The 12575-nt window shown below is 43.9% G+C and overlaps 1 protein-coding gene across 1 annotated transcript in view; it reads right to left on the reverse strand.

Annotated features, from left to right (window-relative positions):
- LOC149363565 (7SK snRNA methylphosphate capping enzyme-like) overlaps positions 1-12575 on the reverse strand; it is a 20146-nt gene continuing 7571 nt past the window's right edge. Inside the window, exons 4-5 of the mRNA XM_089573559.1 lie at positions 3759-3885; positions 1-613 (exon numbers count right to left, since the gene is read on the reverse strand). Of these exons, the coding sequence (XP_089429685.1) occupies positions 459-613; positions 3759-3885 (282 nt within the window). The 3' untranslated portion in view covers positions 1-458. The remainder of the gene's footprint in view (positions 614-3758; positions 3886-12575) is intronic.

Below are 12575 nucleotides of genomic sequence, written 5' to 3' on the forward strand. Positions count from 1 at the left end.
TACTTTTGAGCCAAATTTAATTATTACAAGAGCTCCTTGACCTGCTAGCCAGCACACAGTTTGCTCTTAAAACTCTGCAAGGGCTTTCGCTGGTCATTTCTTCAAAACAAAAAGCCGCGCGCTGCCGCCTCTTTGACAATGGGACCCAGAGGCAACTCGAGGAAAAAAAAAAGCAGATGGTCCGTAGTCTGGCACACATGGAGAAAGAGAAGGGACAGTCTCGATGAAATGACTCGAAGCCAGCAGGAAGCCAACACACAAATGATGGGAAGAACACCAAACAAACAAATATGAAAAAAAAAAAAACATCTTGAAACAATGTTTTGAGACACAAAAAGTCCTGCTTTTGCGAAACGATGAGCAGCACACTTGCAAGGCCTGTCTCGTGCGCGAGAAATACCGGGAAGAGTCTGCTGATGTGCACTGAAACGAACACCAGACAGGACACAAGGTAGCAGTCACTCCTGCATTTCGCAGGCAGATTCTTCGGTGGCGGCCGCACCAGACTGCCCACAACTCGTGCCGTCGCTGAGGGCCGAGCTGCTCCTAGCTTGGGATCGAGACTCGTCGAACGAGCCTGCTTTGGTGAATAAATAGAGGGGCCTCTGGAATCCTGCACGAGCAAAGAACATCGAAACAATCAGGCCAGTGGAACAACATGACAACACGTACGAGCAGAAGCAGCAGTGCTTTATCGTGATAAAAACTTCCATCGCGTAAATAGACGCCACAGAATTCTTCAAAACCGCATAAAGATTGGTTGGTTATTAAGGTTTAACGTCCCAAAGCAACTCGGGCTATGAGGGACGCGGTAGTGAAGGGCTCCGGAAATTTCGACCACCTGGGGTTCTTTAACGTGCACTGACATCGCACAGCACACGAGCCTCTAGAATTTCGCCTCCATCGAAATTCGGCTGCCGCGGCCGGGATCGAACCCGCGTCTTTCGGGTCAGCAGCCGAGCGCCGTAACCACTGAGCCACCGCGGCGGGGCTAAACCGCATAAAGAGGAAAGTGACACTGTCCATACCAGTCTTCCACAACAGGGATGCTGGGAGGTATGGTCTTCATGTTAATAGGGGAGGAGGGTCTTGGAAGAAAATTTTTATTAATGAAGTCACAATTATGAAATCTTTAGGGAACATGCATTTTTGCACGCTCGTTCCAAAAATGTCATTTAATTTTATGTACAACAGGTCCTTGTGCACTTATGCAATATGTTATGTAACTTTTTGCCAATGGTTTTAAAGAAATTCTGCAGGGAATTTGCTAGGTTGCAAGTCATTGGTTTCTCTTGACATCAAGCTATGCAATAAGGGTAAAAATATCAACCTGCCTGTCATAGAAGGTGAGTTACAGGATCTTGAAGTTGTCACTTCAGAAACAAGAGTACAAACTTTTCATTTATTTATTTATTCCCATTACCCCTAAAGGCCCTCCAGAGGAGGGTATAGCATAGTGGGGTGGGGATGCCATCATTAATAAACATTAATAGTCTTAATAATATTAATTAATTAATAATGTATGAAGTGGCAACTTTTAAACCCTGTAATAATGATATATTTGAAATCGGCGCACAAAAATAAGTTTTCCTTGAAGATTTCATAATAGTGACTTCATTGGCAAATTTTTTTTTTCTAAGACCAGGAAGAGCCTTGCCTTGAAAAAATCTTTTTATTAATTAAAGTTAAAGTAGTCACAATTATGCAATCTTCAGGAAAAAATTTCTTTTTCTAAGACCGGTGGGAGCCTGGCTTTGAAAAAATTTTTTTTATTAAAGTAGTCACAATTATGCAATCTTCAGGGAACACGTATTTTTGCACGCCAGTTATAAATATTTCATTGAATTTCATGTAAAATAATTCCTTAAGCACTTATGTTGTCGCGTCTCTCATAGCCTGAGTCGCTTTGGGATGTTAAACCCCTATAAACCTAAACTTAAGTTGTCGTTATGCAAGTTTTTTTGTGAAGCGCTTTCAAGAAAGTTTGTCGCCAACAGCTAGCTAAAATGCATGCCATTGGGTTTTCTTGACATCCAAGGAACGCAATAAGGGTAAAATGATCATCCTGCCTTTCACAGAACTTCAGTTACAGGGTACTGAAGCTGCCACTTCAGAACTTTTCTTCACATTTCTGAGTGTCTCACTAGGCTCAAGAATTGTTTTCTCTGCATCGTAAATATATACTAAAATGCAAAATTAATAGTTCTACACAGATGTCAAATAGTGTGCAGCTTTCTGAATTTTACAGAAAGATGACAAGTTGTGCTCTCGTGCACACACGGCTCATTTGCCATCTGCATCTTCAACTCACTCCAAGTGTCGTGGTCTTTCAAACACAGCTCGTGATGGCAGCGCTGTCAGTTGAAGACACGTAAAAATTTGTGGCCCAAACAGCCTTGCGCATGTTTTCCAAGTTTCCAACCCCAAGCAAACTACAAGTGATCACACAGGAGTGAAGAAATCGCACGCCTCAGGCAGGGTAAGAAGAGCGCAGATGAAAACCTGCCAGTGTCAATAAAACATAGCATGCACAATTCCTACTTTGCCTCACTGTTACTGAAGAATCATCATAGCTAACGAAAATTTCCCAGTTTTGCTTCCAACATGATTTTTTGGAGCAGAAGCGCGAGTGAAACCAAGCTCCAAAGAAAAGGGGGTGTGCCTAAATAAAGTCGCAACTATGAATCGTTTGAGGAACACATAGTTTTGTGAACCAATTCATAATATGCCATTTAATTTCATTTACAACAAGTCCTTGTGCAGTTATGTAATATATCATGCAACATGTTTGACGTGGGCTTTTGAGAATGCTTACTGCAGAGAACTTGCTAAAATGCATGCCAATGGTTTTCCTCGATATCACGAAATGCAATAAGGGTAAAATTATCATCGTGCCTATCATAGAAATTGAGTCATAGTTTTGAAGTTACCAGTTCAGAAACAAATTATTTTTCCCGGCTGTGAAGTGGCAATATCAAATAGGAAAATACAGGGTGGTACAGTTGCTGACCGATTTTTCGGACCAGGCGGGACCCGAAAAATTGTCCGAATAATCGAATAGTCCGAAAAATCCGTGAACTTAAAAAAAAAAAAAAGACTTTTCTGCGAAAAACCGGCTTTCAAAATTACGAAAATCGCCGCTACCTATGTTCCGCCTACTAGAGATAATATAAAACTCTATCTGAGTCATAGCTGTGCTTTCTTCATGTCCGCACCCTATTACATCATATGATACCAGATAGTGCGATGCGGCCGCGGTCATGTCGCGAATGAACGCACTCGCTGCGCGAAGCAAGAACAGTCAGTTTGCATGGGGCAATGACTTTCGCGAAAACCGAGGTAACCCATGGGAAGAAAAGAGCGGAAGCGAGCGCCTCCGAATGCAACAAACTTTCGATTGAAATACGATCACCACAATATTGTTGGCGTCTATTTTAGTCCGAAAATTCGAACTTTTAGACCCCACAAAGTCCGAAATATCGGTTGTGAAAATGTACACGTTCCTATGAGGTGCGCGACGGTTCCTCAGTGAAGTCCGAAACATCGCGCTAGTCCGAATTGTTGGAGTCCGAAATATCGGTCGGCTACTGTAGTGCAACAAGGAAGTCGAGTATGAAAAACCAACTAGGCCGACTCACAGGTCTGCATAACTTATTACATAAGTGCACAAAGCCTTCTCTTATGTACAATTAAATGGCATTTTTTCGGTCTCTGACCCTCTTTCTTCCTTACGACATAATTAAACAAGGCAAACCAACCTTTGGAGGCATGGGAAGGTGTGTCAACAAGCTCGCACGTTGCAAAACCAACTTCTGGTGAGAGCAGGTACTCGTTGAACTGTTCAGGCCGGAGGCTGATTGCATGGTAGTTCTTGTATGTCGTCTCCTGCAAAACAGAGCATGCTGTCAATGCAGATTTCACACAAACAATAAAACAAAGCAGGGAACCATGAATCAACAAAAAAGCAAGCGCAGAAACACCAGTTACCTCGCTGCAACGCAGAGCTTGACCAAACAATGCAGAACTCTCATTCCTCCACTGGACATGTGAGTGTATGAGTGATCACCACTACAAGGCTAATACGGTGGCACCAACAAAAACTTGCCTCCCTGTTAATGACAGCCCTTTACTAATATCAAAGAGGCAATGTTCCTTGTAGCCAATGTTCAGATGCCCACTGAAAGACCACAGCTGAATCAATTCAGAACAGTCCGCTATGGCACTTCTGACTGCTCAAGCATTGTTGCAACACCTGTCAGCATTGCTCACAGCTAGTTTCACATGCTCTACAAACACACAGCAATTGTGCCCAAGAGAATTGGTTGAGGAACCATTTCAAAGCAGGAGATGCACAGTCATAGAAAACCACGAATCCAAACAAAAAAGAACAAAATAAAACCCCAGGACACATCCAAAGTAGCAAAAGCAGATTTTTCCATTTTATTGCCACGATGAAAATATGCAAACATAAAAACATCTCTACAGTGGTTTTTTGCATGCAGAATATTAACAACACTAGGTTAGCAACTCACAAAATTTTTTTGCTACCCCATTTTTTACTAGTTACAGAAAACAGAATTCCCATTACATCTGTATTTCTAATGGAATATTCTACCCCTGAGTTTAGAATCATCCACGTCCTAGTCTAAAATGAAACTCTGAAAAATTTTATTTTACAACCTTTTATTAATGAATATTTGAATTTTTTTCTCTGCGCTGCATTTTTTTGCATTTGTCCAATATCATATATAACTAGGGGATGGCCGTTTCAGTTTAACCAAAAAAAGAAGGAAAAGGTATGTCGAATTCAATTCACGAAATTCGGTTTTAACCGAAAAAGGTCTGTATTCATGACATGGCCACAACAGCTAACTCGCTAGTGAGTAGGAATTTCCCGCAACAAAGCGGAAATTAATCATGCATGCCAGCAAGACAGGCGATGGTGGCACCTTCGGCAGTGCAGCTGAGCGTTTTGAGGCATTAGCTCCACTATCTTACAAGTCTCTGCATACCGAGAGGCTTCACGGCCCTCCTCGCCAAGCGTCATAAGCTAGCGCAGTGCTGTTCCCCATTATGCCAGTTACTTTATTAAGCTCCTCCACTATCTATAAGGACACTGGCGCAAGGCCATGCAAAAATGTCACAAAAAAGTGTCTTGCCCTCGATATTGTCACTGTTACGCAGTAGTACCATCGCTGCAGCCAACACGCAGACCATGCGATGCCCCGTCGCCCTCTGGTTGACCCCAGTGAAATATATGAGCGCTAATACGACATCCCGCCTTTAGTAAGTCAAATTCCCTTTAAATTTTTAACTTCTGTTATCGTCCGTAGTGGCAATAACATACCCTTGAACAAGCGCAGCTGTAAATACGACCAGTTATACGTCAACAATTTGCAAGTCGAATGCATGAGCTGGTAGAAAAGCAGAGATAAACATACAAGTGACTTCTGACCGCACTTAGGTGCCATATTATATCACAGAAAAAGGTCAGTAACTCATCTGGACGGAAAAATAATTGCCGGAAAAAAAAAATGAAAAACTGTGTTCTGTAATAAGAACCAGAAAAAGTCCGCAGAATTCTCCCAAGATAAAATTTGCTGAGGTTTAACTCTTCAAAACCTAGTATCCAAAGATAAAAATTTGGTGAGGTTTAACTCTTCAAAGCCTAGTTTCCAAAGATAAAAATTTGGTCAGGTTTAACTCTTATCAACCTAGTTATACAGAGCGAAAGCTCTGTTCCGTTGCTTCAAAAGTCTACCTTCACGTTGCTCCTTGGTTTCAGCACCTAGTTTAGCTCGTGTCCTCTGCAGTACACCTTCTCGGCGAGCTATATTGACTGGATGACCGGACGCAGCTTGACAGCAACACCGAAGAGTTGACACAATCAGTCCGGCACGTGCCTCATTCATGGCGAAACTCAAGGAGAAACCACCGACGTAGGAGCTGTTACTCCCTCTCCTAGTCATGTGGTATCACAACGGCGAAGCCAGCTAGCTTTCGTAGCTGCACCTCTCCTAGCCTGCCCTTTTGTAACCGCGTGGTATCACAGCGGCGAAGCCAGCTGTCTTTTGTAGCTGCACCTCTCCTAGCCTGCCCTTTCGTAATCGCGTGGTATCACAGCGGCGAAGCCAGCTGGCTTTTGTAGCTGCACCTCTCCTAGCCTGCCCTTTCGTAATCGCGTGGTATCACAGCGGCGAAGCCAGCTAGCTTTCATAGCTGCACCTCTCCTAGCCTGCCCTTTCGTAATTGCGTGGTATCTCAGCGGCGAAGCCAGCTGGCTTTTGTAGCTGCAGCTCTCCTAGTCTGCCCTTTCGTAATCGCGTGGTATCACAGCGGTGAAGCCAGCTAGCTTTCGTAGCTGCAGCTCTCCTAGCCTGCCCTTTCGTAATCGCGTGGTATCACAGCGGCGAAGCCAGCTAGTTTTCGTAGCTGCACCTCTCCTAGCCTGCCCTTTCGTAATCGCGTGGTATCACAGCGGCGAAGCCAGCTGGCTTTTGTAGCTGCACCTCTCCTAGCCTGCCCCTTCGTAATCGCGTGGTATCACAGCGGCGAAGCCAGCTGGCTTTTGTAGCTGCACCTCTCCTAGCCTGCCCTTTCGTAATCGCGTGGTATCACAGTGGTGAAGCCAGCTAGCTTTCGTAGCTGCAGCTCTCCTAGCCTGCCCTTTCGTAATCGCGCGGTATCTCAGCGGCGAAGCCAGCTGGCTTTCGTAGCTGCACCTCTCCTAGCCTGCCCTTTCGTAATCGCGTGGTATCACAGTGGTGAAGCCAGCTAGCTTTCGTAGCTGCAGCTCTCCTAGCCTGCCCTTTCGTTATCGTGTGGTATCACAGCGGCGAAGCCAGCTAGTTTTCGTAGCTGCACCTCTCCTAGCCTGCCCTTTCGTAATCGCGTGGTATCACAGCGGCGAATCCAGCTAGCTTTCGTAGCTGCACCTCTCCTAGCCTGCCCTTTCGTAATCGCGTGGTATCACAGCGGCGAAGCCAGCTAGCTTTCGTAGCTGCAGCTCTCCTAGCCTGCCCTTTCGTAATCGCGTGGTATCACAGCGGTGAAGCCAGCTAGCTTTTGTAGCTGCAGCTCTCCTAGCCTGCTCTTTCGTAATCGTGTGGTATCACAGCGGCGAAGCCAGCTAGTTTTCGTAGCTGCACCTCTCCTAGCCTGCCCTTTCGTAATCGCATGGTATCACAGCGGCGAATCCAGCTAGCTTTCGTAGCTGCACCTCTCCTAGCCTGCCCTTTCGTAATCACGTGCTATCACAGCGGCGGAGCCGGCGAGTGCTCGCAGGTGTGTCTCTGCTTGGCGAGCCACGTGGTTTACCTGCGCTCCAGAGCCTCAAGGTCAAAAACGCATCATGATTGACCTTGGGAGACGTGTAGTAATAGAGCTTTGCAGTAAAAACTGGTTTGGTTTGTGGTTTACGGGGTTTAACGTCCCAAAGCGACTAAGGCTATGAGAGACGCCGTAGTGGAGGGCTCCGGAAATTTCGACCACCTGGGGTTCTATAACGTGCACTGACATCGCACAGTACACGGTCCTCTAGAATTTCTCCGGCTGAAAAGTTCAACCCCTATATATAACAATGGCTATTTCAGTTCTGCATGTTTGTTTTTCGCCGTGATAATCTACCTGCTTCATTTGCATCACATGTAACATTTTTCTATGCATATTAACAGCTCTGTTACTATCGTATCACTACATGTCTGTGTTGCTGCTTGCTTATTTGTAATTTAGTTTAGCATAAATTTATCGAGGGTCTCATTACAACCTCCTGCCTCTGGGACCTTTGCCTGTATACTGATGTTGATGAAACTCATCATCCCTCATGGACTCGATAAATTCTTAATATGACATTGCATTAGCGGAAGCACAGCGAAAATTCAACCAATTCACTTTGGGTCATTTCCCTGGCACTCAAGTCGTATATGTCTAGAGTTAAAATAATTTTTTAAAAAACCTATAACGTCAAACTGAGTGGCTGAGTCCTATATTAAGCCTATACCCAAGAGACCATGAAAGGACATGGTTGACCACCACATATCAATTAAAAGCTTTGTTGTAGTGCACTGATTAATCAGATGCCACTTTCTATTTTTTCTATTTTTGCTATCAAAAAGAAGTTGATGCATTTACCATCCAAGTTTCTTTCATTACGTAACATCAAGCACTGAGCAAGTATTTTTCCATAGCTGACATGGTGCATGATATACTGGCTTCCTTCAAAACCAGCCACCATATGAACCACAGTCTACTGAATGCTCATAAAAACCTTTTGTGTACGGAAGGACTATAGCCCACACCTGACACCTATGCCAGACCCCAGAATGGATGCGTGCGTTCCTTGCCTCTGCTTCGCAGGGAGCACTCTACCCTCTTTCCCACTGCCATGTTTCCAATTTGGTTTGGTTTATTGGGGTTTAACGTCCCAAAGCGAAACAGGCTATGAGGGACGCCGTAGTAAAGGGCTCCGGAAATTTCAACCACCTGGGGTTCTATAACATGCACTAACATCGCACAGTACACGGGCTCTTGAATTTCACCTCCATTGAAATTCGACCACCACGGCCGGGATCGAACCCGCATCTTTCGGGTCAGCAGCCGAGCACCACAACCACTGAGTCGCCACGGCGACGCCATGTTTTCGGTCATCCCTGCACCCAAGAAGGCAGTCGACTTCGGACACCACTGAAGAGCAGCTGCTAATGTGTTGTGTGTCATTTGACTGCAAGCAAACAGGTCTTTCTATAGCCTCTAAAGTCTCACTACATGACTACTGCATACATAACGAAATTACAGCTGAAAACTGCAAAACAATGAAATATTACTGCCAGCTGTATTTAGAAGTGCCATTGGACTGTGTGGACCTGTAATGTTTTTTGCACAAACTTCCACAAACTTCCACAAGACAACAACAACAACAACAACAAAAAAAAAACCCAGACAAATGTAGCACACTGCAAACAAAAATTCACAGAGATGCCTGATTACATTATGTGTTGGCAATGTGAGATCCCTAGAAGTTGTTGATGCCTCTACGTCGAGTTTTGTGCCATTCTACACATCTGTCTGCACGCAACCTGACAGAGGTCCTCTAGCTGGTGGTTATATGTTTCCCCGAAGGTGTCTAGAGGCGGCGACAGACGCAATATAGATGCATCAAAATGTAAAGTTGTCACTGCTAGAAGTCTGGGGTGTCACTTCCTGCCCCGAGAATTATGTGACCATTGTCGCAATTTTTTTTTCCCCCACTGAAGCTTCAAAAATTCTCCCTTCTGTGCAGCGACAATATGAGAACTCAAGAGGGTTAGCTTGCTACCGAGCAAATCACAGGTCACTATGTAAGGGCCAGGCTGCAGGCATCACAATGTGGCCACAAATAAGCTTCAATCTATGTCTGAACCAAGCATTGTGTATCACAGCAGAGATGCTCGCTATATAAGCCAGAAGGTTTCACACAATCAAGGTTGAAACTGACGTTAGTCGCAGTGAAGACTGGGAAAAAACAATAACGGGAAACCCGAAGAATTCATAGCACATGCTTCTGAAGAGTGATACTTCAGATTGTGAATAATTTAGTGATTCCAAAGATCATCCGAGATAAAAATCTATTAAAACCTGACACACACACAAAAAAAATGCAAATATCTTATGCGATGTCCCTGAACTACCGTTAAGGTGAAGATTAGTAAAACAGATACAAGTTCATATGATCAAAGCAACACGGACCTCAAAAGGCTATCCACTTCAGGTCCAAACTAAAGCAGCTAGTGAATGCTAGTAGGTGCAGTGCCTTTAATAGGGCCCCCGTTGTTTTAAAATTCCTCTTTCCCTGTGTCTGTGGCCAGATTTTTTACTCCTTGGTAGTCTCTGACAAACACTAAAGGCTCTCTGCTCAAGCAAAAACTAAGTAGGTACCCACTGCCGCGCACTTGTGGCCACCATTACACAAACAAACCAAGTGCTGGTACAATTGTTAGCAAACCTCCCGATGTGCAGCACGTGCATACAGCTGAAAAAAGCAATTGTCTGACAACCCCGGTGAGGAAGGCGAAGCAGACAGGGGCAAGATGGGCTCTTGACTGTACACACACATGTAATCACTCGCAACTTAACCTAGTTGCGAGGTTAGGTTACTTGTTAGGTTACTTGTAAACATAAATACCCCCGAAAGCAGAACATTTGACAGCCGTTGCCGTAGCTCAGAGGTAGAGCACCGGACGCGTAATTCGGAGGTCATGGGTTCGGATCCCACCGGCGGCATGTGGCTGTTTTTTCTTCTGCTTTTCTAGTCAATTAGCTTTAAGCGATAAAATATTCAGTAATATTCTAAATTGATCAACACCACAAAATAAAATAAATTAATTAAAAATCCCCTGTGCCCCTTGGTTTCTGTGGCTGTTGGCTTCTGTCATATTTATAACGAGCCCCTCATTCCCCTTCCCTTGTTTGCCTAGTTGATAAACAGTTGTTCCAAAAAGTAAACAGGCATCCTGCCATTAATTCGCCCCTCAACAGAAATTTCATCTATACACAATTTATGCAGAAACAAGAAAACAAAGCCCCGAGCAAGCCGGAAAAATTAACTGAATAATGTGTGTAGACAGGTTACAATTACCAACCCTAAATGGAAAGTTTTGGCACAAAGGACAAAGAACAAACAACACAGGACAGCACAGGCACTGAGTAGCCCAAACCAAAGTACCTCGGTAACTAATCTCTCCTCCTGGCTTTGTGCCTGCATGCATATTTTTGCAGCCATCCCTGACCCCGCAGAGATGACCCTCAAGATAGAGACAGCCGTGACAGGCCAGCCTTGCCTCTACAACAACAAACCACAGGTTGGACGTGTTGACACAAAAGATAAGGCACTCCACTCTCTTCATCAAATCCCCTGACCGCACACAGTGAAAGAATGGAGACACCACAGAGGCTTGTTAGGTGGGAGAAAGGACGTCCCCGACATTTTCCAAGAATCAGCACTATCCGAAGTCCCACCTGGACTTAATTATACTCCATTTCATGCATCAGGTGCAACGCTGTGAACGGTACAGAAGTAGACAGCATGCAAAAATAAAGTGAGGCACGTTACTCCGCACTTGTTTGGTGGCCGAGTGGTTTAAGGAGCGAGAAAGCGGCAGCGTGTCGTCAGCAAAAAGAGCGCATTCAATCAAACTCATGGCAAATGTACCATTAATAAAGCCTGCAGGCAAAGCATTTATTATTTTACGTTCATCACAAGGAACACACTACTTTTTGATCGCGGATGTAGGCAGCACAAACAAGAGCATTAGCTCTGACAATGCTGCAGCTGATTTGTGAAACTGAGTATAGTTCCTTCCACCCAAAAACCTCACGCTCTTTGGCCCCTTTTCTGCGGGCTTATGTGCGTCAAACATAGGCAGTTTTAACTGCTGCTTAAGGGTCGACGAGGGTCTTAAAACTGACCTTTTTATTTGTGGCTAGAATCTCATGAAATGTTGTATACAGATGTATTTTTCTCTTCTGATTTCAAAAACGCAGTCGTAATTGAGCTGGTAGTCTTAGATCAAAAGTTATCTTGAATTGTAGAGTGTAATCAGGTAATTTCTTACGCAGCTTTAATGAACTTTCTCGTTGCTATTTGTTGTTTTTAATTACATGAATTGATAGCCAGCAAATTCCCATGCCCGATGACATTCTTACTTTTTTTTGTTTAGGCCACGTATTAATAGCAATTTACAATTAGCTTAACGAGTTGCAGTGTCAAATACTGCAACCTTTTACTCTCGACACAGTATATCAGGATGACGTGCCTTTAGAGAAAACGAAGAATGTCATCAGGTATGGAAACTCTCTGGCTATCAATTCATGTAACTAAAAGCAGCAAAATGCAATGAGAAAGTTCATTAAAGCTGCGTAAGAAATTACCTAATTATATTCTAGACTTTGTAAGATCTAAGACCACCAGCTCAATTCTGACTACATATTTGGAATCAGAAGAGAAAAACACATCTGTGTGCAAAATTTCATGAGATTCTAGCCATAAACAAAAAAAGTTAGTTTTAAGGCCCTCGTCCCCCCGTAAGTAAAGAAAAGGAAAAAAATAATAAATTTGCTTTAGAACTATTACTCAACTAAACAGCAATCAGGAGTCTGGTCTTTTTGCTGACAGTGTATTCAGCTTCCAGGTCGCCGCACAATTTTGAGCAAAGCTTGTAAAGAAACAAATATGAGTCTATCCTCATTGTACTTTTTCACCTCTTAGTAAGCATTCTGCCAATCTGCAGTGCATTGTGCACTTTGCATACATTATAGCTGCACACATACACGAGGTAATCCAACACGGCACCATATGCTTTCCGCCATTGGTCATGGTTTATTTGTGGTCTTCAACTCAATGCATTAAAGGAGATCCTTTGAGGGTGAACACGTTTCGAACAAGAAAAGAAGTACAGTTAACATCCACATATCTGACCTTAAAGGAATTTTGCAAGGACACTGAAGACAAATTAAAGCCGTATTCTGAGGATTAGAACTGGCTGTTTTCACAAGCAGCAATCTGCAGTGACAAAATACTTGTCTGCTTGCAGATAAGGCCA

Source organism: Amblyomma mixtum, chromosome 2 (assembly GCF_055824585.1).
Source record: "Amblyomma mixtum isolate Tamu chromosome 2, ASM5582458v1, whole genome shotgun sequence".
NCBI classification, from domain to species: Eukaryota; Metazoa; Arthropoda; class Arachnida; order Ixodida; family Ixodidae; genus Amblyomma; species Amblyomma mixtum.